The sequence below is a fragment of the Lutra lutra genome, chromosome 13 (genome assembly GCF_902655055.1).
Source record: "Lutra lutra chromosome 13, mLutLut1.2, whole genome shotgun sequence".
In the NCBI taxonomy this organism is placed as follows: domain Eukaryota; kingdom Metazoa; phylum Chordata; class Mammalia; order Carnivora; family Mustelidae; genus Lutra; species Lutra lutra.
Genome location: NC_062290.1, coordinates 47225453 through 47253051, shown reverse-complemented (window position 1 = coordinate 47253051; position 27599 = coordinate 47225453). Strand labels below are relative to the sequence as shown.

Below are 27599 nucleotides of genomic sequence, written 5' to 3'. Positions count from 1 at the left end.
ACAGCAGAAATGAGAGTCTCTGACACGGCAGAACTCCGAAAAGAGTGACATTATTAGTCAGAGGGAATCACTTCAATGTTGAAATGGGTCTCACTTCCTGCTCCTTAATCTCTTTTGCAAGGCTGTTGATGCATACAAGGGTTTCATGATCTCTGCTCGGACCATCTCCCAGGCACAAGGGCTGTATTGCTTCTCTTGCAGATAGAGGGAGATTCTCTGGAAGTAGTTCCTCAGGATGGAGTCCCCATTCATGAGGGGCGTCTCTCCCACCCCCGCCTCCTGCAGGGGACAGGCTTCCAGGTGGCCCAGCTGCTCAGAAAGTCCCGAGCACAATTCCTCCAGGAGGGTCGTGTTCCACGGAGCAGGTGAGGCCTCTGTGCAGAAAAGGTGGAAGGTCTTCTGGTTCATCACATGGACGACAGAGAGGGCTTGAGCCTTCTGCAGCTGCTTGCCGTCAAACGCCTCCTGGGGGAAGCCAAAGTCGTTTGTGTAGTTGTCACAGGAGCTAGCAGACAGTCTCCTCATTTGTTGCAGGAGCATCAAGGCCCTCCAGTGCAGCAGGCCGTGGTCCTGAGGCAGGTCACATCCCAGAGAGCCGAGGGAGTGGCAGCTGAGCACCACCAGGGCCACCAAGAAGGAGCAGGGCAGGGCCATCGGGGATCCTGCAGGTGCTGTTGGCCTGGCTGGGGTGGGCACGTCTGGGAACCGTGGCTCTATCTTCTCTGAACATCTTCTCTTGTGCGTGGGGCTTAAGTAGGGGACATAGGCGTTTTCAATTTCTGAACATTTCCCTTACTTTCTACTTCTCTTTTTGCTTTCCTTTTTGCACTTTCTACTTGGGTTTAGAACATAGTTTCTCAACCATTTCTTTTTCGTATTGCTCCCTTCCTTCAGAGTCTTTTGAACACTTATGTAATTGAATCTTCCACAAAAATATAGTCACAGGGATCTACAGTCTATAGAGTACGTGTACATCATACAGTGTATACATATACATATATAGTTGTATTTCCACAAATTCCATGTGCATGCTTCTTGTATGACACCCAAGAAAACCCAATAACAGACAATAAATACTGAGCACTAAGCTTTTGTTAAACTCCAAGGTTGTGCTTTCACATACCACACACGTTGGAATATTGAAGCCTTGTTCCCAACCCTAAGAACTACTTGTTACATTGCTGGAAGCAATTGGAACAAGTGTTCGTTTTGGTGGGGGAAATCTGGTAATGGGGAAGACTGTGCAATTAAAGAAGCAGGGAGGATGGAGAAAAACTCAGGACCTTCTCCTTGCTTTAGTTATGAACATAACTGTTTTTTTTTTTAAATTATATTTTTGTAAAAGTTCATAAAAGCCATGGAAATTGGCCTGTAACACTAGCAGAGTCAGTTCATTCTACAGAAGAGCTCTTTTTTGCTCTGGAGGAAAATCTCCTACCAGGGGACAGACATCTATATACAACATGAGCCCATGTGCAGACCTAGTCACTGCCTAGCCCACCTTGCCCCTCGCTGGCAGCCTCCCCTGTAAATACTGTGACTGGTCACAGAACAGCAGCCTCCTGCTCCCGTCTAGTCTCTGCTCCTGCCACTGTCACATCACTGCAGCAGGGACATTCCCACAGGTCCAATAAAAGTCATCAGGAGAAAAGAAGTAAACAAGGCTTCTCCTAGGAGAGTTTAAAAAAAAAAAAACTAATTTCAAACAACTTTTGTTCTTCTTTGTGGCTTTGTAATTGGAAGTAAAATGGCCAGACAGAAACCACAAAGGAAAAGGAAGCAGCTGTGTGAACGGGAAGGAGAATCTCCTGAGGAGGGAGGGAGAAGGGGGAGTTCACAGGAGGTTTTTACACTGGGTAAGAGGGAAACACTGTGATTGGAGAGTGAAAGGATGGGATCTCAGAAGGCATGGAGGAAGGGGAAATGTGTTGTACCAGAACATATCGAGTATGCGGACATAGGTACAGTGTATATGTATACACATTACATTATTGTGTAACTAATTATATTCAATTGATGGACCAACTGGTCCCAATGGGTATTTTTTTAATATTTATTTATTTTTTACATTTTATTTTATATTTTATATTTATATTTTTATAAATATATTTATATATTTATATTATATTTCATATTTTTATTTTATTTTTTATATTTATTTTATTTTTTTAATATTTATTTTTAAAAGATTTTATTTATTTCATCATCAGAGAGAGAGAGAGAGAGATAACAAACAGGAGAAGTGGCAGGCAGAAGGAGAAACAGACTCCCTGATGAGCAAGGAACCAGGCGTGGGACTCAATCCCAGAACCTTGGGATCATGACCTGAGCTGAAGGCAGACACTTAACCAACTGAGGCTCCCAGGCATCCTACCAATTGAGTATTTTAGAGAATCAGCAGTTTGCAGTCAGTTACAGAGAAAAAGCTAAGAGAAGTTCACTTTTCTCTTAGAAAGCTCTAGGAAAAGCATAAGAAAATAGTGCCCATCTGTTAAACTCTCGCTCAATGGAAGATACTAGATGCTTTGAAATGTGCCACTTCATTATCACAACAGCTCTAGGAATATTTCCACCCCACTTTACATCTGGGGAAACTGAGCTGCAGAGAGCTCAATGAGGTTCTTACGATCAAACAAGGAGATGGAAGCAGAGTCCAGATGCAGAACACAGTCCTGTAGCCCATGCGATAAATTCCTGCCTGAGGTTCCTCTTGGGAAATTCTGAATCTTCCCTTCTGCCACACTTCCTGGAAATCATTCTTCCCTGGTTGCGTCCCACCTGCACTGTCTGCCCCATCTCTGTGCCCCTGACAGACTCCCCTTCTCGGGCTCAGCCTTAAAAGTTAAAGGTTCTCTGAAGCCTTAGGGCATCTTCTCATTCCACAGTCACATCAGATGGAAGGACTTTCAGCACCATGCTTCGATTTCCAAATATGCAAGACACATTGAGATTTAATGTCTCCAGGACATGCATTGTTGGAGAGTCCAGACTCACCCCTACATCTCCAGTGGGAAGTCTGCTCTTCTTGACTTCCCTCCATCGGGCTCCTGGTCACAGATCCCCTTGGCCTCCAGCACTCTGAAGAGGTAGCCTCAGACTATTCTAGAATGATTGCTTTCCTCTCCCTCTGCTGGCAAAGCCAGCAGATTTCCCTCTGCTCTTCACAGGGGCAGCCTAGCCGAGATTCCAAAGGTACAACTCACAAACCCGTGGGCTCCACCAACTAGGGAGGACTGGACGTTGTAACTGTCCAGTGGAAGCACACAGAGCCTTGAGCCATGCTTCCGTAACAGCTCGAGTTCCTATCACTGCCTTCTTCTGGTGAGTGTGATTGTCTGCGCGCTCCTTTTTCTCCTGGTACCAGCGCTGAGACTGGTGCTGGGACCTTAGCTGTGAGTGGATCTAAGAAGAGTTGTTGTTTTCAAAAGAGTTTTTGCTGTTGGTGGTTGTTGGTTTTGTTCTTGTTGCTGCAGCTGTGAGGTCAGGAAAACTGTTCCAACTGGTTCAGCATTGATCCAGAAACCAGAGGATTCTGCAGTACGTGAACACCTAAACAATTTCAGGCTAGCTCTGTCCTGCGGACGGAGGCCCTTAGGGACAGTCCTGTCACAGACACATTTTACCCACAATGCTGAGTAACTTAACTCAACAAATTGTATGGCTGAAGCAGAAAGAGGAGTCCTTAGAAAGATGGAACTCATGGGCATATGACTTAGTGTTGTAGGTCAAGAATATCATTTCCAGGTCCCTTTCCTGCTTTCTTCGTTTTTATCATTTCCCTTTCCTTATGTCTTCATTTGAATAGGAAGAGATGGGTCGCCGGATTTGGACTCAGACTCCTTCCCAGGCAGTCACTGTGTTTCTTCTCTCTCAGATGGAGATGGATTTGCTGGAAGCACATCTTCAATGCCAGGCCAGGCCCCTCAAACCCAGGGGAGACTCCCCCACTCCCGTCACAGGTACCACACATGTGTCTGGGGTTCTGGCTGCCCCTGGGGCCCTGGGCAGAGTTTGCCCATCAGGGTCGGGTTCAAGCTGCAAATGGCAATGGCGGCGCCCGGTGAGGAAAAGGGTGAAGGTCAGCTCTAGCATTTCGTGGAGGACATAGGTGGCCCGGGCCTCCTGGAACTGGTGGCCACGCACCATGTTCCAGAGGAGCTGTCCTGGGTCAGGGAAGGGACAGATGCTCCTTCTTGTGTCAGAACCAGCAGGTCGCCCTGTGAAGCTGCCCGGGGCCAGGAGGCAGCTCACAGCTCAGAGCTGTGAACCAGCAGGATCCCCTCAGAGGGGCTGGGCGTTGCACCTGAGGGCTTCTGGTGGCCTGCGGACCAGTGGGGGGCGCCCTGGCCCCCAGTTCATCTTCAGTTCTTTCTATTCCTTAGTCTTCAATAGAACAGGGTAGTTTGATTTACAGAATGTTCCTGTACACTTTTCTTTTTTTTTTTTTGTTCCTGTACACTTTTCATGCCATTTCATTTTTGTTTGCTTTTCTTTATATATGCTTTACATGGCTTAGAAGACCACCCATTTCAATTATTTTTTTCATTTTTTTATCAAATTTAAATTTGTCCAAAGAAGGTAAATCTCTCAAAACTATTTTGTGTCTATAGTCACTAACTTCTCTTCTGTTCCTCACCCTTCCTCCTCCTCCAGTATGGTTTCTGGTGAGTAATTCAGTCAAAACAGCTCATACCCGGGGACACAAACCCTGTACTTCCAGGCTTTGTGGACCCTTTCCATGCACCCTTTGCAATGATGCAATTCCTTGAAGCCTTTCTTGGCTTTGAAATAGACTCTTAACCAATATTCGCTCTTATGCTACTGCCTTAGGGCCATTCCACCTTTGTTTGCAGTGTGGCTCTTTGCTACCCTGACCAGTGGTGGTTTGAGGCATCACTTTTAAATCCTTTTCTCGTTTTACACTCTTTTCCCAGGCGACCATTTCCCTTGCTGGGCTTTAAGTGAATGGAATGGCTTGTAAATGGCAGATTCAAAGATTCGTTTTGTAAAGGATATTGGCACTTGGATGGCTACCAGTGTGATGTGGAAGGTAACTAGTGCTTTTGATTCTATTTCCTGATCTGTCTGCTTCCTTTTCTACTTTCAGAATTCCCATATTCTTTTCTTCTCCTTCTACCCTTTAGTATAACTGATATTAATTCACTATGATTATTGCTTGGAGGTTGTTTTTTCTACAAAACTAAATGATACAGACAGGGATTGGATTTGTTACATCTGTCTTTAACCTGAGGACAACATACAAACTGACTGCCAGGAAGTCTATGGTATTATTTCTAATGTGAATCACGAAATACTGAGTGAGTTGTACCATCTGTTCTTTCATCACATTGTAATCACACTTGTTTCCTCTTTCTTTTTTTATGATTTTCTTTATTTATATGAGAGGGGGAGAGAGTGCGCACAAGTGAGAGCACAAGAGAAAGGGGAGGGAGAAGCAGACTCTGAACTGAGCCAGGAGGCTGAGCAGATCTAATCTGAGGCTGCTAGGATCATGACCTAAGCAGAAGGCAGCCACTTAACCAATTGAACCACCCAGGTTCCCCTTCTCTTTCAATAAGAAACAAGTACAAATAAAAGAATTTTTCTACAGAAACATTTAATAAACAAAAATTTAATAAATGTATAGCATGTATATTTGTATTGCCACAAAGTGAAAATGTGCCTGTTATTATACAGAGAAAAATAATTTGAATCTTGTGAATAGTGAAATAAATAGTTAAATAGACAGATCAGCATGATCATCTGAAAGCCACAAGTGCTTGTACCGTTGACTTAATGTTGCTTAGTACTCCTGAGAACATGCGACAAATTGATTCCATTCATGCCATGATAACAGCAGAAATGAGAGTCTTTGACACTCCAGACTGAAGAACTCTGGAAAGTCTGGTATTATTAGTCAGAGGGAATCATTTCCATGTTGAACTGGGTCTCATTGCTTGCTCCTTAATTTTTCTTGCAAGATCATTGATGCGTACAAGGGTTTCATGATCTCTGCTCGGATCATCTCCCAGGCACAAGGGCTGTATTGCTTCTCTCGCAGATAGAGGGAGATTCTCTGGAAGTAGTTCCTCAGGATGGAGTCCCCCTTCACGAGGGGCGTCTCTCCCATCCCCGCCTCCTGCATGAGATAGGCTTCTAGGTCGTTCACCCGCTGATAAATTCCTGAGCACAATTCCTCCAGGAGGGTCGTGTTCCAGGGAGCAGGTGAGCCCTCTGTGCAGAAGAGGTGGAGGGTCTTCTGGTTCATCACATAGATGACAGAGAGGGCTTGAGCCTTCTGCAGCTGCTTGCTGTCAAATACCTTCTTGGGGAAGGCAAAGTCATTTGTGTACTTGTCACAAGAGATAAGGGAGATTCTCCTCATTTGTCGCAAGAGCATCAAGGCCCTCCAGTTCAGCAGGCTGTGGTCCTGAGGCAGGTCACATCCCAGAGAACCGAGGGAGTGGCAGCTGAGCACCACCAGGGCCACCAAGAAGGAGCACGGCAGGGCCATGGGAGATCCTGCAGATGCTGTTGGCCTGGCTGGGGTGGGCATGTCTGGGACCCATGGCTCTAGATTCTCTGAACATCTTCTCTTATGCATATGGCTTAAGTAGGGGACAAAGGAGTTTTCAATTTCTGAACATCTCCCTTACTTTCTACTTCTCTTTTTGCTTTCCTTTCTTCACCTTCTACTGGTTTAGAGCACTGTTTTCCAACTCTATGTACATATTTTTCATGATTTTCCTTGCCTCCAGAGTCTCCTCTGATGTTTTTTAATTGAACCTTCCAGAGAAATTAATAACATGGATACAGTATTTATACAGTTATGTACTGTATTTATATCTGAGCTTTGTACATACAAAAGAAAGTGTCAGGTTACTCTTTTTATTCTTAACTCAATGCAGGGTTAAGAATGACTAATAATTTTAAGCTTAGAGCCAAATTTCAAAGCTATTGGTGCTTAACAGTATAATTAAATTTGATGAGTGACCTATAATATATTTACTTTATAATTTGTAATTTATATAGCACATATGCAAGTTAACAATTTCTACAAAGACATAATAATTAATTCATATATTTAAATATTTAAACCATTCCAAGTTCCTAACGGCATTTGAAAACTTAAATTATTTAGTTTACACATTTTTAGTGTACTGAATTTGAATGTTACCTCAGCTGAGAAAATAAATTGTAACTTCACATGCTACTAGTTACTTATCAAGGTATTTTCAAAATATATTTTCTGTTTAGCTCTATCTATAATTACTGATGTACTGAATACATTTTGTAGAATTAAGTACTAAAATGTAATCAATTTGTATTTAACTCTAAAAGACCACATCACATCAAGGCTCAGATAGAAAAAAACATCCACAAGACAGCCAATGACAGCTCATGAGTAAGCAAAGACCACCTGTCCTAGTGTGCCCTTGAGATCCAGAGAAAGTCCTTCAATCACAGCAACATGTTAGCCCCAGGTCTGTTGCACTCTCTGCAGACATTTCATGTATCTTCCACAAATTCCATGTCCATGCTTCTTGTGTGATACCCAAGAAAACCCAATGAGAGGATAAAAATACTAAGGGAGCCTCCCTCCCCCTCCATGGCGCCGCCCGGGCTCATTCATTCCGCGCCAGGCCTGCCAGACACCTGCGCTCTCCTTTAGCCGCTCGCGGTCGCCGCCGGCATGTCAGGCCCCACCGCCGAGACCCCGTCCGCCGTCCAGATCTGCCGGATCATGCGGCCGGACGATGCCAATGTGGCTGGCAACGTGCACGGTGGGACCATCCTGAAGATGATCGAGGAGGCAGGAGCCATCATCAGCACCCGGCACTGCAACAGCTGGAGCGGGGAGCGCTGTGTGGCCGCCCTGGCCCGCGTCGAGCGCACCGACTTCCTGTCCCCCATGTGCATTGGCGAGGTGGCGCACGTCAGCGCGGAGATCACCTACACCTCTAAGCACTCCGTGGAGGTCCAGGTCCACGTGATGTCGGAAAACATCCTCACAGGTACTAAAAAGCTGACCAATAAGGCCACCCTGTGGTATGTGCCCCTGTCACTGAAGAACGTGGACAAGGTCCTGGAGGTGCCTCCAGTCGTGTACTCCCGGCAGGAGCAGGAGGAAGAGGGCCGGAAGCGGTATGAGGCCCAGAAGCTGGCGCGCATGGAGACCAAGTGGAGGAACGGGGACATCGTCCAGCCTGTCCTGAACCCAGAGCCCAACACGGTCAGCTACAGCCAGTCCAGCCTGATTCACCTGGTGGGGCCTTCCGACTGCACCCTGCACGGCTTCGTGCACGGAGGCGTCACCATGAAGCTCATGGACGAGGTGGCAGGAATCGTGGCTGCGCGTCATTGCAAGACCAACATAGTCACTGCCTCCGTGGACGCCATCAACTTTCACGACAAGATCAGAAAAGGCTGTGTCATCACCATCTCTGGCCGCATGACCTTCACGAGCAACAAGTCCATGGAGATCGAGGTCCTGGTGGACGCCGACCCCGTGGTGGACGACTCACAGAAGCGGTACCGGGCGGCCAGTGCCTTCTTCACCTACGTGTCCCTGAGCCAGGAGGGCAGGTCGCTGCCTGTGCCGCAGCTCGTGCCCGAGACCGAGGACGAGAAGAAGCGCTTTGAGGAAGGCGAAGGGCGGTACCTGCAGATGAAGGCCAAACGGCAGGGCCGGCCAGAGTCCCAGCCCTAGGGGCCGCCCAGCGCTGGGCCTGGAGAGGCCCCAGTGTCCAGTCACGTAGAATCCACCCCCTTGGCCAAAAACCCAACCCACACTGAGAGCCGGTGTCGTGTGAAGTGTTCGTCTTGCAGTGTTAACCTGTGCCCTCTCCCGAAAACCTACACACCAAAGCTTTATTTCTATGACTCCGGTGCAAGTGCTCCCGTGTTGTCCCTGCCACCGAGGCGTCCCTCGGGAAGACGCGCACACACTACAGCGTGTGTAGAACCCAGCATCACTAATAAAGCTGCTCTTTGGCTGGAAAAAAAAAAAAAAGTACTAAGGGAGAAGGTTTTGTTAGACTGTTCCAAGTTTGAGCTTGGAGAGCCACAGACCACTGTGATATTGAAGATTTGTTCACAGCCCTAAGAACTACCTGTTACACCCTTGGAAGCATTGTAAGAACTGTTCTGTCTGGTGCGGGAATGTTGATTTCAAGGAACACTATGCAAATACACAACCAGGGAACCTGCGAAAAGTTTTGATATCTTATACTCAGTTTTGCTGTGAAACTAACTGCTCTTTAGAAAATATCCCTCTTAGGGGCACCTGGGTGGCTCAGTGGGTTAAGCCTCTGCCTTCGGCTCAGGTCATGATCCCGGGGTCCTGGGATCGAGCCCCTCATCGGGCTCTCTGCTTAGCGGGGAGCCTGTTTCCTCCTCTCTCTCTCTGCCTGCCCCTCTGCCTACTGTGATCTCTCTCTGTCTGTCAAATAAATAAATAAAATCTTTAAAAAAAAAAAAAGAAAGAAAGAAAATATCCCACTTGTAGGGATGCCTGTGTGGTCAGTCGATGAAGCTTACATCTCCTGGTTTAGGCTCAGGTCATGATCTCCTGGCTTATAGGATCCAGCCCTGCCTGGAGTCCCAAGTGGGGCTCCACACTCAGTAGGGAGTCAGCTTGAAAATTCCTTTCCTCTGCCCCTCTCCTCTATACCACATGCTTTCTTTGTCTCTCTAAAATAACTCAATTTTGGGCACCTGGGTGTCTCAGCCGATTACACGTCTGCCTTCGGCTTGGGTCATGATCCCAGGGTCCTGGGATAGAGTTCCACATCCAGCTCCCTGCTCACTGGGGAGTCTGCTTCTCCCTCTCCCTCTACCCGTCCTCCAGGCTCTTGCTCTCTCTCTCTCTCTCTCTCAGTCTCTATCACTCTCTCCCTCTCAAATAAATAAATAAATAAAATATTTTTTAAAGCCACTTGTTTAAGAAAATAAAATAATTAGGGGCGCCTGGGTGGCTCAGTGGGTTAAGCCGCTGCCTTCGGCTCAGGTCATGATCTCAGGGTCCTGAGATCGAGTCCCGCATCGGGCTCTCTGCTCAGCGGGGAGCCTGCTTCCCTCTCTCTCTGCCTGCCTCTCCATCTACTTGTGATCTCTCTCTGTCAAGTAATAAATAAAATCTTTAAAAAAAAAAAAAGAAAAGAAAATAATTAAATCTTATTTTTTAAAAACTATGTTTTCCAAAAAATATATAAAAGCTAGTGAAAGTGGCTTATTACACTAACAGAGTCAGTTCTTTCCTTGTTAAAGCATTTTTGTTTGTTTGTTTTTCACCTCTGGAGAAAAATGACCTTCCAGGGACAGCCATATGCAGAGAACACAAGCAGGTCTCCAGACTTGGTCACTGTCTTAGTCCATCTTGGGTAGGAGGTAACACTCTTCCTTTGCAAATAATTTGACAAGCCACAGAATAAAATGATCCTGCTTTCTATTTTGATTTAACTATAGCCACTGTTACATCACTGTAACAGGGACATTCCCTCATATCCAGAAATAGTCACCAGGAGAAAAGGAAGAGAACAAGGCCTCTTCTAAAAGAATTTTCAAAAAGCCTCTTCTGGAAGAGTTTTCACACAAGTCTTGGTTTTAGTTGGTGGCTTTGTACTTGGGAGTAAAAGTATCAGACAGAAACCACAAGAGAATCTATTTATTTTAAGATTTTGTTTATTAACTTGACAGAGTGAGAGAGAAAGAGAACACAAAAGGGGAGAGTGGCAAAGGGAGAAACAGTCTCCATGCTGAGAAGGAGCCAGACCCCAGGCTCGATCCCAGAACCCTGGGGTCATGACCCGAGCCAAAGGCAGATGCTTAAACAACTGAGCTACCCAAGTGCCCCAAGAGAATCAATTTTAAGTTCTTTTCTATTCCATACTCTCTTCCCTTGTAACCACTTCCAATCCTGGGCTTTAATTTGATAGATTTGCTTGTAAATGGCAAGCAATATATTTTATATATTCTAAAGAATATATATATATTATATATATATTTTCTAAAGAATATTTTTTTCTAAATATATTTTATAAAGAATATTTGCATCAGATGTCTACCAGTCAACTGTGGGAGATATCTACTGCTTTTGTTTTTATTCCTGACATGTCTGTTTCCAGAGTCCGCTGAGAGATTCCATTTCCTTCATTTTGTCCTTATCCCATTTAAAATAACCAACAATAATTAAATGAGATTATTGCTTGGAAGTTGGTTTTTCTACAAAACTCAACAATACAGGCAAAGGATTGGATTTGTTATGTCTCCCTCTGACCTGACCACAATATGTACACTGGCTTGGAGAAAGTTTATTTTTTACTTAAAATGTGAACAATGTAATAATGAGGGAGTTGTACAATCCATTTTTCATCAGATGATAATCAAAATTCATTCCTCTTTCACTAAGAAACAGATATAATACTCGTTCTATAGCAAATGTAATGAAAAACTAAAAAATGAAATATAGCAATTTTTTCTGCTAATCACAAAGTGTTTTAGAGGGGTCAGCAAACTTTCTCTTATCACTTTCTCCTGTACTTGTGGACTGTGAAAGGAGAAAAAGGGCCTCTCCATTTCCACTTTCACAATCTCCCAGGCACAGCGGCCGTGTTTCTTTTCCTTCAGATAAAGATGGATGCTTTGGAAGTCCTTCTGGACCACGATCCCCAAACACAGACAGGCAGGGTTGTCTTCTTCCCTGGGCTTCCGGTGTCCCAGGAAGCGATGAAGGCTGGAGAAGACGTCATGGAGGGTGGCGGGGCTCCAGGCAGCCTGTCTGTGGTCTGTGCTGAAGAGGTTGAAGACCTGCGGGAGCATCTGGCTGTGGAAACAGGTGCTTTGTGTCTTCTGGATTTGGGTGATGGTCCGTCTTTCCCAAGGAACTCTGAGGTAAGTTCTGTCCTTCAGGCACGTGTGAGAGGGGACACTTTTCAGCTGTCTCATAGTATGAGGATGTCGTGCACTCTGGGCTATGGGTTATGGATGCCCAGCGAGGGAGCAGGCAGGGGTGCAGCAGAGCTGGGCTCCTGCCACTAGCCGAGACAGGTGGGCCATGGAGGAGTTCGGTGATTCTCCAGGAGGCCGCGAGGAGGCGCGCGGGGTCGGTTCCCGCCCCTGTTGGTGGCACAGGGAGGACTTAGCCGTCAGACACCAGCTCCCTGCCGCTTTCATAGTCCGCATAAACCCGGCCTTTCCGCCGCCCTTCCGGCTGAGCGGCTGTGGGGAGCTTTCGCTCGGGGCATTTTCAGCCAGGAGGGCGTCCTGCACCTTGCAGTTAATGGGCGCGGCCCTGAGACCTGGGCTCTGCTTCTACGCAGAAACTGCAGCGAGACCATTATCACCAAAAACCGGTTTCCTAAAGGATTTGAGACTCGGAACGGGAGCGCGTTCAGTGGCATTTGCAGCTTTGGGGTGTGTGTGTGCCGGAGGCCGTGGCCGCGACCTGCTCATAGCAGGGCAGGAGGCAGGACACAGGGCAGGACGATGGGAGGATGGGGCGATGGGGCGTTGGGGCAATGGAACGATGGGGTGTAGGGAGGACAGTGGGACCGGACGATGATTCTGTTAGGCAATGACGGCCATAGGATGTGGGTGAGGGAGCAGATGGGCCAATGGGAGGATGGGGCGATGGGGTGATGAGGCAATGGGAAGATGGGGTGATAGGTAATGGGTTGATGGGGCTTTGAAAAGTAGGATGACAGGACGATGTGATGTTAGGATGATGGGAAGAGGACACATGGGGTGATGGGACGGACTATGGGGCAAAGGGGCAACAGTGTGATGGGGACACTTGACGACGAGGCAACTGGTCGACAGGTGGATGGGTCGACTGGATGCTGAGATGATGGCCAAGGGGACGAATGGCTGAAGGGGCCTTGGGATGATGGGGCCTTGAGGTAGCTGGGTGACAATATGATGGGATGACAGAGTGATGGCGGAACAAGATGACAGCATAATGAGATGATGGAGCCATTAGGCAATGTGATGATGGGGCGAAGGGACGAGAGCACAGGACGCTTTGGGACTTTGGGCCCATGCGAGGAAGCAGTGTTGGGAGGCAGGACGATGGGACAATGGGGCGACTGGGGGAAGGGAAGATAGGACAGTGGGATGATGGGGCAATGAGATGATACCCGGATGGGAGGATGGGGTGAGGGGATGATGGAATGGGAGATAGGAAAATGAGAAGATGGTGCAGAGGGATAGAGGGGAGATGGGACGATGGCACGATGGGGCGATGGTCGTGGTGGAGGGAGAATGGATGAGGAGAGGGCTGGATGATGAGCGCTGGGAGGATGGGGCATGACCACCATGGAAGGATGGCGCAATCTGTCGATGGGATGATGAGACAATGTGACCATGGGATGATGGGGCTCTGGGAAGATGGGATTGGGGTAATGAGACTAAGGAACAATGGGGCGAAGGGACAGGGGTCAATGTGTGATGGGATATGGCACAAATGGGTGACAGGAGGATGGGACAATGGGACAGTGGGACAATGGGAAGATGGGATGATGGGGAGATGGAATGATGGCACCTCTGGGTGATAGGGAAATAGGGCAATGGGGCAATGGAGACAATGGGAGGTTGGGTCAGTGGGAGGATAGGATGCACCTGGACCACAGTGAGGACACATTCCATGGAACCAGTCGCCTGCCACCGTCGTCTGGAAGGAAGTCATGTGCCCACAATGCGCTATCCTGACTTGTTGACCAATTTGTCTGAGGGACAGTGGAGCAGCCAGGGGAACAGGATTGCAGCCTGCAAAGGAGGAATATCAACACTCATACAGCATTGCAGTCCACTTGATCAGCATGAAATATTTCACAATACATATTAGATTAAAATGTTAGACAAAATATTAAAATATTTTCATATCAAAAATATTCCAACTCAGAATATTTTAGGCACCTTTTTCAATGGAAGTGAAACATATTTTATTTACACCAAAACAACAATAGAATAACTTTACTTTCCTACATTTGATGAAAGTTAAGTCAATCGTGCATTCCAGATTTCTCCCTTACTTGTTTGCAGTGGACAGGACTACATGTTGGACAATTTCTTGCCACTCCATGACAATCTGAGATATAATTGGTATTAAACTTCTGGTTCCTGAGCAGTCTTTCACATCCAAAATATTCAAATTAAAAATTCATAGAAATACATACCAATTATAGTAAAGTAAGAACATCCTTATAAATTTTTCACAATGGCTAAAACTAATTGGAAATTTAAATTATTTCCTTAACATGTCTACTTAGATCTTAACTTTCCATTTTGCTTCATCTCAGAAAATAATTTTTAACTTCACTAGCTGCTAGATATTCACCTAGTGTCAACTTTTTTTATTTCAGCAGTTAACATAATTATAATGGGCTGAGCCACTTTATCTCCAAAAATAACAAAATGGAAACCATTTGCATTTAACTCCTAAAGCCCAGGTTACACATAAGCAACATCCACAGACCACCAATGGCAGGTCAATGGGGCAGTGAAGGGACAGGACAATAAGCAGTGGGAAGATGGGAAGTTGGCATGATTGGGGGATGTGATGGAGGGGCAGTGGGAGGATCAGATACAGGGTGGTGAGGCTATGGGGAAATGGGACCATGGGGAGGTGGGGGCATGGGGCGACAGGTAATGGGACATTTGAGCAACAGAATGATGGGATGATGGGACATTGGGGTGATGGGGCAACAGGGCCTGGGTGATGGGGAGACTTGATGATGGGGCAACTGGAGAGTGGGTCCATGGGGAAAGGGACAGCGGGATGATGGGGATTTGAGACAATGGGGCATTGTGGGGACTGGCTGACAGGATGACAGGACAATGGGGCTATGACTCGATGGGGTGATGGGACGATGGCATGATGAAGCAACACCATAACAGGAGGATGGGGCAACAAGGCAAAGGCACAAGGGGTGATGGGAGAATGAGGAGTTGAGGGGATGATGGCTAATGGGTTGATGTGGTAACAGGGCGAAGAGAGACTGGATGACAAGACTCGCCTGGACGGCAGGGAGGACACAGTGGACAGAGCCACTCACAGCCAGCCTAGCCTCCTGCGCGTTGTCACTGAAAGGAAGTTGTGTATCCACCCCACACTTCCCTAACTCTGAGGCCAATTTGCTGGCGAGACAGTGGGACACCAGCGGAACAGGATTGCAGTCTGCAGAGGAGGAACGTGAAGACTCCAACAGCGTCCCCGTCAACTTGGTCCACATGACATATTAGACAGCAGATATTAAGTGAAAATGTAAAACATAAAACATCAAAACTTCTTATATTGAAAATATTCAAGCTCATAGTAGTGTAGTCAACTACTTCAACTGAATTGAAGCTCTATTTTATTTACATCAAAACAACAGTTAAGGGACAGCTCAGTGACTCTGTCTGTTAAGCATCTGCCTTCAGCTCAGGTCAGGATCCCAGGGTCCTGGGATGGAGCCCCACATAGGATTCCTTTCTCAGGGGGATCCTGCTTCTCCCTCTCCTGCTGCCACTACCCCTGCTTGTGCTCTTTCTCTCTCACTCACTCTCTCTCTCTCTGACAAACAACAGAAATCTTGAAAAAATAACAATCACTGAATACGACTTTTCTACCATTGATGGAAACAAACTTGACGATCTCTTGAAGATTACTTCTTTCCTTCTTTTCAGTTGAACAATCTGTATCTTTGACAATTCTTGGGTCTCTGTGACAATGTTAAACAATATTTATTTAACTTCTGGTTAAATAGTTCTGAACTATTTGGGAGGTTGAGTCTATATATGCAGAGAAGAGTGTGGCACCTAGTAAAGAATTTTGAGGAACATCAAAATGCCCCCAGTGTGAGAGGGAGTATCACTAAAAGAAAGAGAGGAGGAGCAGCAGAAAAGCAGAAGATAGTGGGATACAGAAGCCATTTGGAGGCTAGCCTTGGACATGGACAATGTGCTCAGAAGGGTCAGACGTTTGTGAAATATCAGCCAAGGGGACTGACTCTGACCTCAGTAAGGTGTAGTTTCTTGGAAACCTTGGCTGAGCAGTTTCAGGAGAACTGGGAGGCTGAAGCCACATTCCGGTGAATGCAGGAAGACCTGATGTGAAGTAGGAACAGACATGACAGAGAACGTCAAAACATTTGGTTATGAACAGAATGACAGAAGCAAGACAAAGCCTATGGGTGATCGTATAGCTGAGGATAAAGAAGATTGAAAATTCAGCACATTTGATGTTCAGTTCTTATGAAGGGAATAAGAAAATGTGGGTCTGAGGAGAGACAGTCCCTGGTTAGTCCTAAGTATCTTGCTAGAATCTTCTGTACTCATGCATCAAGAGAGTCTCTCCGCAAAGCTAAGTCTTCTGGAATGATCCCTCTGTGTGGTGTCACAGAGGTTTTGCACCAGGGGGGCAGTGCACCAGAGGCCTGGGATGAGGAAGAGGGATGCTTTTTCACAAAGAAATGGAAGGTGTACATGTGAGTATGGAAGTAGGAATGCACATGGGCTGAACTTCCATTTCTCAGACAGATCAGCTTTATGGAAGCACGTTCGTCAGTGTTGAAGATGTTAAAAATTGGCCGAATGCACAGTTTAAATAAACTTTGAACCCTTTTTAAAAGTACTGAAATGGATCATCTTCTGAATATTTTAAAAATACAACTGTTTGGCATGGGGAAAACAGAATTTTCCCAGTCATGTCAATAAGGACTTTTGTATAATTGGGGGCTAGGAGATCATATTTATCCCATGAATTAGTAAAGTCCGACAGCAAATTAGGATATATTTTTCCTTGATACCTATCACAGGCCAGGGTCATGGTTTCCTCGGGACGCACGGCCTGAACTGAGAGCCTGCTGCGTGGGTTATGTTTGCAGATCCACTACTGTTTCTGGGGAGAAAGACGTGAATTCAGGGAAAGGGAAAATGTGGAGTCTATATACAAATAATTTCGTTCAATTTTAAAGGTCAGTTTCTACTACAATGTTCAGGTGGCCAAAAAAATTTTTTTAATGTATGTATTTTTCATCAGAAACTTTGCAGACCAGAAGCGCCACATTATATTAAAATTGCTGAAAGCAAAAAAGTTTCCAACCAGGAAGACTCTAGCCACAAAGCTGTCATTCAGAAGTGAAGAAGAGTTTTTGCATAATAGAATTATGAGCAAGGCACAACTGTGGCATAATCATCTTTGCGGGGGAGGGCAGGAATTAATGGCTTTTATACCTTTGGATGCACCTGTCACAGTAACAGCTATCATAGCTGTGTTTAGTATGTCCCTGATGCTTTATGCAATTACTCAATTTTGATAACTTCATGAGTTGTTTTATTCTCACTATTTAGGGACTAGAACATGGCATGTTATATTGAGTGGAATATTGTATTCCCATTATTCTTATTTTGAAGCTGAGAAACTTATACTATAGGACAATGAAAACAATTGCCCCAATCATGCAGCAAATTGAGGGAAAGATTCAGAAGTGCCTCATTAGCGATGTATAGGTCACCTGAGAAGACCAAAGTAACCCACCAGAAAAAGATGGAATAGGACAGAAGTTTTCAAACACTTTTACAGGCACAACTTTTGGGTTTTTTTTTTTTTCAAAGATTTTATTTATTTATTCGACAGAGACAGAGAGATCACAAGTAGTCAGAGAGGCAGGCAGAGAGAGAGGAGGAAGCAGGCCCCCCACTGAGCAGAGAGCCTGATGCGGAGCTCGATCCCAGGACCCTGAGATCATGACCTGAGCTGAAGGCAGAGGCTTTAACCCACTGAGCCACCCAGGTGCCCCACGACTTTTGGGTTTTTGAGAGAGAGAGAATGGGGGAGCAGGATGTGGGGAAGAGGGAGAGGGAGAAAACCTTAAGGAAGCTCTGCAATCAGCCGGAGACCTCCTGGGGCTTGGTCTCATCACTGTGAGATTGTGACCTGAGACGATATGAAATCAAGAGTTGGTGACTTAACCGACTGAGCCCCTCCCTGGCACAACTATTTTGAACTTATTGCATTTGCCACTTCTATTAACCACCCTTTGAACCTACAATATCCCTAATATTGTGCAGAACACTGGGTAGGAGTAAGAGATGTAGAAGTGCTTCTGCTCTGGGGCATCAATTAATCACAAACATTTCAGTAACTCTCAATTATGATGACCCATGTGGGGGAAGGGGAGATAAGAGTAAAGGACAAGACCTTGACCTTAAGATGTGCAGGACCATAGGAAATTATTAGAATAATGAAAGTAGAAATAAATGAAATGTATAAACTTTTGGTAGGAGCTTTGGGGTCAGTTTTTCTTTAAGATTTTATTTATTTATTTGAGGATCGCTTCTCGGCCTTTTGGCTAAGATCAAGTGTATTTATTTATTTGAGGAAAAGAGAGAATGGGCAGGGGGGAGAGGCAGAGGGAGAGGGAGAAGCAGACTCCCCACTGAGCAGGGAGCTGGATGTGGGACTTGATCCCAAGATCCTGGGATCCTGACCTGAGCTGAAGGCAGACACTTAACAGATTGCGCCACCCAGATGCCCCTCAAGTATTTTTTAAGAGATTAAATAAGAAACTCAGATTTAAAAAAAAACAATTATCAATGCATAATGAGTAAAATATCAGCAAAGTAAATCAGAAGCCATGTTAATAATTCATAAATCATAATCAAGCAGAGTTTATGTAATAATTCAAGGAGGCTTGCACCATAGCTATTAATATAATTCAGTTGATTTTAGAAGTCTTGTGCTTAAAATGCAGAGCTTTATCAAGTTCAGGGATGAAAACCCTCAATGGTGTAAAACCTCGATGACAATTAAACTCAATACATGATGGGCGAGGAAGAGGAGTTGAGAATGGTTTCTTGTGTTTAACCGGAGCACCTGAAAATATGGAGTTGTCATTAACTGAATGGTAAACAGTAAGAAAGGAGGGTGAGTTGTGTTTGCTTTTATTTGGTTTCCAGGTTTTTAAAGGAGATTTCCATTTTGAGTAACATAAAGTTGAGATGCTTATTAGATACTAACTATCAAGTAGGCTGTTGGGTACATGATTCCAGAACTTCAGAATACCTCAGCGACCGGGTTGTGCGTCAAGCCCTGAAAACTAGGTGGGGTCAGGACCTAGTTCATGAATTTAACTGAAAAGAATTCTAGGCACTGAACACAGGAAAACCACAAATTTAGATGTCACCAGTGAAACTCGGAATGGGCAGCCAGAAAGGCAGAGTAGCACATCTAGGGTCTAACCAAAGATCTGTGTGTGTGTGTGTGTGTGTGTGTGTGTGTGTCTGCTCCACAGTGTGTGTTGTCTAAAGACTTTGTGTAAGAAAAATGAATAATGAATTTCTTTAAATAATTCAGAAAAAGACAATGCAAAAGCAACAAATGCATTGTCTGTGGGTAGGAAACCCAGAAGAAGTATGAGTTTCCAGTGACTATGGAAACATACTGCTCTTAAAGCTAAAGTTAGCTCCAAATCTATTCATCTCAACTCTGCTTTGTGATGCTGGGGCTCTCGTTCCTTTACTGTACTTCTGCTTTGCTAGTAGATTTGTTTTTCTTTTGAAAGTACTCCACTCCAATTTCAGGAAAGGGACTGGAAAGCTAGAAGTGGGCTTTGTTTTCCTGATTGTACTCTGACTGGTCCCAGCTACCACCCATTGGAAAAGGACAAAGGACAACTCATGGTTACTAGGAAATGTTATTTGTCACCCATCAGATTGGCAAAAACTGAAAAAGAAAAAAAAAAGATAAGATCTTGTGTTTGTCAGTGTATGGGAACATAAGGATTTAGACACTCTTGAATTCAGATTAATGTGGCCATGTTTTGGTGAACAATTGGCAACACCTATTTGCAATGTGTATGTATTGCAACCGATACATTTTATTTTATGGCACCTTCCTCAGAGAGACTCCCACTTGGGTGTAAGACACTTGTGTGACACTAACATTGACATTGTCTCAACTTAAAAGCAGCCAAGAAATTGTCAGATAGTCAATGTGGGCAAGAGTTAGAGAAGGAGAAGCAGAGCTAGTGTAAGGGATCCTTCCTGTGGTATGGCCCCACCCCCAAATTTTGGAAAATCTATTAGTAGCCCTTTGTGAGTACACAGCTTGTCTGATTACCCTACCCCATGTGTGTATCTGGAGAAAAGTACAGATCTGGAAGCCAGATGTGACTTGTTGTGGGATCCACCACCAGTCCCTCAGAATGTGAAGCCACTACCTCTCTTCAGATGAGTCGTGTTTGCCCTTGGGAGCATAAGAGAGTCACTGTCCTGAGGGTCACCTCCTCTGAGTTCTTTAACCCTGAATTTTCTACCTATGTGGTTACTCATCCTGTCTGAAACTCAACTTAGGGGACACCTGGGTGGCTCAGCGGGTTAAGCGTCTGCCTTCAGCTGGGGTCATGATCCCAGGGTCTTGGGATCGAGTCCTGCATCAGATTCCAAGGAGCCTCCTTCTCCCTCTGCCAGTTGCTCTCCCTCTCTCTCTGACAAATAAATAAACAAAATATTAAAAAAAGAAAGAAACTCAATTTAGGAGAATCAATTTTTTATGTAGGCTCCACACCTTGGAGCCCAACACAGGGCTTGAACTCATGACCCTGAGATCAAGATCTGAGCTGAGATCAAGAGTCAGATGCTCAACAGAATGAGCCCCCAGGCACCCAAGGAGAATCAAATTTTTTTTAATTAAGTCCAGTATTACTAATTATGTAACAAAAAGCAGACATTCATCTTCCCAGGCTTGAATTGCTGTGTAAGGGTACACCTGCCTGTAGGAGATAAGGGTTGCTTCTCTATGTGGATACGGGAGCCAAGGCCGGTGAAGAGACTGGAGGCAAGCCTGGATGAGTGACATTGACCCCACCCTCTTCTCTCCTCCAGGTGGAAATGGCACGACAGGTGGCTCCAGTGGCTCTTCTCTCTATTTCATGGGGACTCCTCCTTTTTGGTGACTGCACTGTTCTGTGACTCTTCTTTTCAGCAGTCACTCCACTCAGCTCTTTCGTGGCTTTGATCCCACTCACATGGAGGTAGAGGACTACGGAGAGTCCTAAAGCCTGTTTGGCCACGTTGGCTTCGGTGGGCTGAATAGTGGTCCCAGGTGAGCCCAGGAAAACTGCACCCTTGTCACAACCACCCATCTGTGGTGCAGGCACTGTGTGTGTCCTGAAGAAAATAGCCCATGACCCTACCGAGTATACGACAATCACAGAGGACTCCTCGGGCCTGAGAGGCCAACCGTTCTCATAGAGTACGAGATCCTGCACGATGTCGTAAAGATTGGCTGTTGGGGCGCCGGGGTGGTTCAGTCGGTTGAGTGTCTGCCTTCAGCTCAGTTCATGATCCCAGGGTCCTGGGATCGATCCTGCATCATCAGGCTCCCTGCTCTCTGTCTCTTGCTCACTTGCTCTTGCAAAAATAAATAAATAAAATCTTGAAAAAAAAGAAAGAAAAAGAAAAAAGAATGGCTGTAAAAATGGCACTTAACCAAAAAGGAGTTTGGCAGACATTGTTTTTGTGCACAAAGACCCCCTCCCTACAACCTGCTACACACACACACACACACACACACGAACACACACACACACTCTTGCCAAGATGGCACCAGGGCCACGTCACCTCTCAGTGTTCCAGTCAGTCGCCGGCAGGTGACGCCCGAGTCAGGTCGCAGGGTGGAAGAGCAACAGTGGGAGAGGCCTGATTAGTGACGATGGGGACATTCTCGGTTCTTCCCTGTCCAGGGGTCCTTCCGTCCCTCTTCATTTGTTTCTCCTTTTCACTCACTCAACGCCTGACCTTTCCTCACTCTCTCCTCACCCTCCTACAGGTGCTGTATGTCTGCAGCGTGAACATTCCCTTCACTGAAGACTGGGTGACCCCTTTGCCCTGCATTGATGCTACGGAGCAGGCAGCGTCTCAGTGAGGGGGGGCTTCCTTGCCCAGGGTGACCAGCCGGCAGGGAGAGTTCATTCTGAGTTCGAAGTTTATGTCGAAACAGGTGGATGTCACAGATATTGCCCATCTCTAAGTAGCACTGACCATAGTCTCAGGCCTTAGCACATCTGTGTCAGGACCTAGCTTAGCAATACCTCCTCCCCAACCCCCCTGCCCGCCTCCACCCCCACTCCTCCAGTTCTGTGGCCCCTGTACCATAGCTGCCTCTCTAACATCTGAAAAAGTCAAATTTTAAAGAAAGATTTTCCAGTCTCTGAACCCCTTCAGAGCTGGGCTACCTAGTGGTCATAGCTCTCTTTTCATGTCCCTTGCTTTGAATCCAGTTCCCTTCCAGTGGCTAGAGAGTGACAGAAGTGTTACTGGAAGATATGCAGCCATTTCTTCCCCAAGGCTGCAGGCAGTATTTTCTCCTTTCCCTCCCAGCTTTCCTAACCCTTCCATCAGCCTCCCTTCCTTTAGCCACCTCCTGTCGAGAGGACACAGCGGAAAACCACCCTGCTTTAGCAAGCCCAGCCCAGCCCTGGTCCACAGTACCTGACAGAGCTCCACCACCACCAGCACTTACCGAATCAGAGCCACGAGTCCTGCGTCCCCTCCTGGTCCAGAGCATGTCCCGTGACGGGGATGAGAGGAGACGAGGGGATCTGCTGTGTGTTTTCATCGAGGCTGAGAAATGAACAGCCGTGCCCAACTTTCCAGCTTTGGGCGTGGGATCTCGGGTGCAGATGCACGCAATGCCCTATCACAGTCATCATTTTTCTCTTGTTTTGTTTTGTTTTGTTTTGTTTTCCCTTCACCCTCTGAACTCAGAGCTTTCACGACTTCAAAATTCTGGGTTCCACTTTGGGAAGCACACAAATGCAATCCCATCAGAGGGGTTGAAGAACCACGTGCTCCCACATAGCACCTGGTAGATGGTTTCATGCTATTCTTTGAGTTACATCCTCTTTCTTGCAACTCAGAAAGCTGTGGAGAGGCATGGGGCTCAAGGAGGGAGGGGACGTGCCCAAAGGCTACCACTGGTAAGGAGCAGCGTCCTTTTAGAGCACAAGACAGGTCGGGGACCTCTATTTTCTTCTCCATTCCACGGATGACAGGAGATATCTGAGGCCAGGTGGGGTTAAGAGTTAAGAGTTAAGAGTCCCTTCTCTCCAGTGGGGCCAGCTCACCGCCTTTGCAAGTGCTTGGTGCTAAACCTTTATGAAGCCCTAGACTGGCCTCATCTCTTTCCTGAATATGTGGGTGCTACTTGAACTCTCAGATTCCTGGAGGGAGCCCTAGATTTTTTTTTTAAGAAGATGTATGTATTTTTAAAAAATAAGTTGTATGTATGTATTTTTTTTTTATTTATTTACAGCACGAGCCAGAGGGGCAGAGGGGCAGAGGGAGAAAGAATGTCAAGCAGACTCTGCACTGAGCACAGAGCACTACACAGGGCTCAATCTCATGATCCTATGATCAGGACCTGAGCCGAGACCAAGAGTTGATCGCTTAACAGACTGCATCGGGAGCCCTAGATCTTGACTGCACTTGTGCTGGTGAGAGGAGATTTGCTAACTACCTAGGCAGATAATGTAGGAAGATGAGAATTGAGGTGGGGGTGGGGAGCAAGGCACAGGGGAAGCAGGGCAGGGGCTCTCTGTGAGCCCAGGATCTAGAAGGGGTGACGTGTGGGCACTGGATCTGTCCTGACAGCCCACAGCCACCTTGGGAGACATTTAGTGTGACATTTACTCAGTGCTGTGAGTTCGCGGTCTCACACAATCTACCTCCCCCAGGTACACTTAACGTGTCCAAAAAAGTGTATGTATATAACTCTTGTGCTATTTCCTGTGACCAAAACAGCAACTGTCAACTTTTAACACATACGTGGAATCCCAGAGAATGTCCACCTGTGTCTTTAAGGTGGAGTGCCCAGGGTTATGGAGATATAGGTACTCGATATTCACCTTCTACCCTTCTCAGAAAAAAATGCTGAGCACAGAGCTCCAATGTTTATTTTTATTTATAATATAGACTACAGTTATACTCTGCACATTATAAGGTATATGTAGTGGAAATTTTAAAATGGATAAGTAAATCTATGATAAAACATTTTTATATTTTTATTATTGGGGCACCTGGGTGGCTCAGTCGATTAAGTGACTGCCTTCAGCTCAGGTCATGATCCCAGGGTCCTGCAATTGAGTCCCACCTCGGCCTCGCGCCTGCTTCCTCTGCCTGCCACTTCCCCTGCTTGTGCTCTCTCTTTCTCTGACAAATAAATAAAATCTTTTTAAAAATGTGCTGTAAGCAATATCATGATATTTCATAAAATCCAAGTAAAGGTTAAGCAGTATAGACTGAGAAGAGGTAAGGACTACATAAACTCTAACAACCTCAGAACATTCTTACTAAGGTAACTTAGCCCCTAAGTCTCAGGTTCTGCCTTTCCTGAAACAAATTCTTGAGAACAGCTATCTGACTGGCTCACCCTATCTGATTTTATCAGCCATTGGTAGCGCTATATATCTTGCTGATCCTGATGTCATGGCCGGAGGGCAGATCTAGAAGGGCTGTGAGAACACATGATGCGTCCTACTCCTTTTCACCCATGGCTTCCCATTCACACTATTTCAGAGGTGCGCAATTGCATGATCCCATTTGCAACAGTCATGCCCCCAGTCAGAGACAACAAATATCACATCCATAAACTGCTTCTAATAAATATCATATATCTTGTCCAGCACAGTCCTGATGTGCCTTTTTGCAACTTATAGACCAAGTTGAAAATTTGAGTATGACCAAATCCATCCAAATGAAGCAAATGGAAGAGAAAAACTTTTATAAAAAGGAATAATAAAGTTTTTCGATTTTTTAACAACCCAAGAAGAAAGAACAAACATCTAGAGACAGCAGAGCTAATTTCTGCAAGTGGTGACAAGGCAGTAATTGGAGGGTAAGATATTCTTCTTCTCCTCCTGACACACTCTCTTCACTTATTTGCCTTCTTAGTTGGCCATGTTAATGCAGTCATATTTCTTGAGTTTTTTTCTCCAGTTCCTAGAGGGACCTGGTAATAAGACTTGGAAAGATGGTGTTATTTTTTGCAAATGACTTAGAAATTTGGAGACAGAAAGACGTCTATAGAGAAATACTACAGATATTCTAGGGAACTGGGAACCCTCCTGTCCAGCTGCTGTGGCAACTTCTCAAGGAAGCTAACCAGGTGTCAAATATGTTTAGTTGACAAATACAACTCTAGTCATATTATTTCCAGGATTCAGTTGTTTCCTATAATCCTATGAGTACAATCCAACACTTTAGCATTTATAATAGACCTCTGATACACAATTCAAATCTCCCTTTAAGACCTAAGGACCTATTCCATCTGGCTACTGATAGGGCTGCGAGCTGACAGCCCTCCTACATAGGCCCTCTCTGGAAACTCTTCTTGTTAGCCCAAAGTTCTTCCCCCCTCCTGGGGGTAGCCTGTATCCAATTACTGGTCCAGGTGGGGTAGAAAGGCCTGGCACCCACACTCTTCCTCTAAAGGGTCATCTCAGCTTCAGAGCTCCCTTGGGATCAGCTAACGCCCTGAGAGAACGGCACTGCAGCTCAATTTCTCTGCCCCAGTTGTTGACCAATGCACATCCCAACAAACCCCTTGCAGGTAATAATCTCTCATCTCAGAGTCTGCTTGGGTGTCTGACCTCCAACATCACAATATACGAGATCGTCCATTTTGGGCCTCTGGAAACCCAAGCTGACATGATATTCTCCCGGACAGGTACACACTCTCTTATGTGTGCCACTTTCTCTTTCTTGTTCTTCATGACTCATTTAAGACTGTTGCTTTCACTGGAAAGCCCTGATAGTCTCAGTCTACTAATCGCTCAGAGCACAACTCCTATCATGTGGCATACGGCATTAAAATGTAACAGATCGGGGCACTTGGGTGGCTCAGTGCATTAAAACCTCTGCCTTCGGTTCAGGTCACGATCCTAGGGTCCTGGGATTGAGCTTCACGTCGGGCTCTCTGCTCAGCAGGGAGCCTGCTTCCCTCTCTCTCTCTCTGCCTGCCTCTCTGCCTACTTGTGATCCCCCTCTGTCTGTCAAATAAATAAATAAATAAAATCTTTTTTAAAATGTAACAGATCACGTTTCTTTCTTCCAATTAGACTAGGAGCTAATCCATGGTGGGGATGTGACTCTTGATCTCTTTACCTACATTGTATAATACAGTCTTTCACACATAACAACACATTCTGAGTCTTGACTGAATAGAAAAATATAAAAACAATGTAGTTTTAAAGGAAAGGAGGGATATATCGATACCATATTGTCCTGACCCTCTGAGGCATGTGAGAAGAATCTCTGTCTGGAGAGGAGGGAAGCCTGATTCCAGTTTGCCTTACCAAGACATTCAAAACAATGAGACAGCTCTGCTTGCCCAGTTCTCCTAAGGGATTATATCTATTTTTTTAGCCTTTTCACTCTTTCTAGATGGACCATTTGGATTAGCTGTTTTCTTGGAGTCAACAATGAATATCTCTCTTTCTCTGATGAAAAGTTAGTTTATATCATTAGAGTAAGGACACAGTAACATAGTAACATAATGACCTCAGATATATATAGGTCAGAGGATTATGGAGTTTCTCTTCTAATGGGCTATGTTAGGGTCTATGCAGATGGTCATTTCTGCGTGTACTGTGTACTGTGTACTCTGTTTGCTGGGGGTCCCATTAAGGCTGATGGCGGCTCAGGGTCTAATTCTACAAACCTATGAGGAGGATTAGAGGGCCCCCTCTCACAGCTACCTGACTTTCCTTTGCCACAGGTGATGGAGCAGGGCAAGAGCAATCCAGTTTGGGGACTGAATCTCTTCTTTCTGACCTGCATGGGGGATTCTTCCAAGGGGCTTTGCAATCTTGGCCATGGAGTTTGTTCCTGAAACATAGATAACTGAGGAGGGAAAGGAGAACTTGGGAAGTGTAGGTCAAGTGAGGAGGAAGTGTTGAATGACAAAATGGGGGAGCAGGTTCTAGTACCTGCATGCATGTGTTGAATCTGTGTATTGAAAGTAAAAGGTCAGTGGTGGGGAACACGATCCTTGGATATTATGGGATCCAGTGATAAAAATGGATTTGGAGGTGGTGATAAAATGGAAAGTGAGGGATAAAATGGCCCAGCGGGTAGGGAAAGGTTGGAGGTAAAGAGGTCAGAGTGAGTAATGACCCAGTGGATCCCAAAGATAACAGAGCACAGTCTTCCCCAGGCACCCCACCTGCACCCCCCTGCCCCAGAAAAGAATGAGTGCTCCCACAGTTGCTTAGCTGCTCCAGAAAAATACCCTCAAAAAGGAGCACATCCTCTGTAGGAGACAGAAGGTTCAAAGCACTTCCGGAAGCAGACCAGGGGTGGGTCAGTGTGCTACATAGCCCTTTACCAGGAAGGCTATGCATGTCTGGACTTTCCTCAGTTTCTATACTTTGGCAGAATTAACATTTCTGATGGGAGAAGAGAGTGATAGATGAATTCTCTGACCAGTCAGCCACACTCACTCCAAGGAGTGTTTAGATATTATTTATTTACATCGACAAAGATAACCCAGTCATTGGATGCTGTCCGTGTGATTGGAAACCCACTTTCCGTAACTGTTTCGTGGTCTTGGTATATTC

At 45.7% G+C, this 27599-nt stretch overlaps 4 protein-coding genes across 4 annotated transcripts in view; 1 reads left to right on the top strand and 3 right to left on the bottom strand.

Moving 5' to 3' along the window:
- Window positions 1-13674, bottom strand: part of LOC125083069 (interferon alpha-1/2-like) — a 234628-nt gene extending 220954 nt beyond the window's left edge. The window contains exon 1 of the mRNA XM_047698978.1: window positions 13618-13674. The gene's annotated coding sequence lies outside the window, so the exon portion shown is untranslated. The remainder of the gene's footprint in view (window positions 1-13617) is intronic.
- On the bottom strand, window positions 82-27108 carry LOC125083082 (interferon alpha-1/2-like). The gene is made up of 3 exons (XM_047698985.1): window positions 27099-27108; window positions 13618-13765; window positions 82-748 (listed from the first exon to the last, which is right to left on the bottom strand). The coding sequence occupies exon 3, from the start codon at window positions 652-654 to the stop codon at window positions 91-93; it is 564 nt and encodes a 187-aa protein (XP_047554941.1). The 5' UTR covers window positions 655-748; window positions 13618-13765; window positions 27099-27108; the 3' UTR covers window positions 82-90.
- On the bottom strand, window positions 5632-13679 carry LOC125083068 (interferon alpha-1/2-like). Its single transcript, XM_047698976.1, has 2 exons — window positions 13618-13679; window positions 5632-6786 (listed from the first exon to the last, which is right to left on the bottom strand). Exon 2 carries the CDS (start codon window positions 6602-6604, stop codon window positions 5951-5953), a length of 654 nt encoding a protein of 217 aa, XP_047554932.1. The 5' UTR covers window positions 6605-6786; window positions 13618-13679; the 3' UTR covers window positions 5632-5950.
- On the top strand, window positions 7601-9013 carry LOC125083067 (cytosolic acyl coenzyme A thioester hydrolase-like). Its single transcript, XM_047698975.1, has one exon. The coding sequence runs from the start codon at window positions 7694-7696 to the stop codon at window positions 8708-8710; it is 1017 nt and encodes a 338-aa protein (XP_047554931.1). The 5' UTR covers window positions 7601-7693; the 3' UTR covers window positions 8711-9013.
- Window positions 27109-27599: the final 491 nt, after the last annotated feature.

Coding starts and splice junctions, on each gene's coding strand:
- LOC125083082 (XM_047698985.1), bottom strand. CDS start 654: ATGGCCCTGCCCTGCTCCTTCTTGGTGGCCCTGGTGGTGCTCAGCTGC.
- LOC125083067 (XM_047698975.1), top strand. CDS start 7,694: ATGTCAGGCCCCACCGCCGAGACCCCGTCCGCCGTCCAGATCTGCCGG.
- LOC125083068 (XM_047698976.1), bottom strand. CDS start 6,604: ATGCATAAGAGAAGATGTTCAGAGAATCTAGAGCCATGGGTCCCAGAC.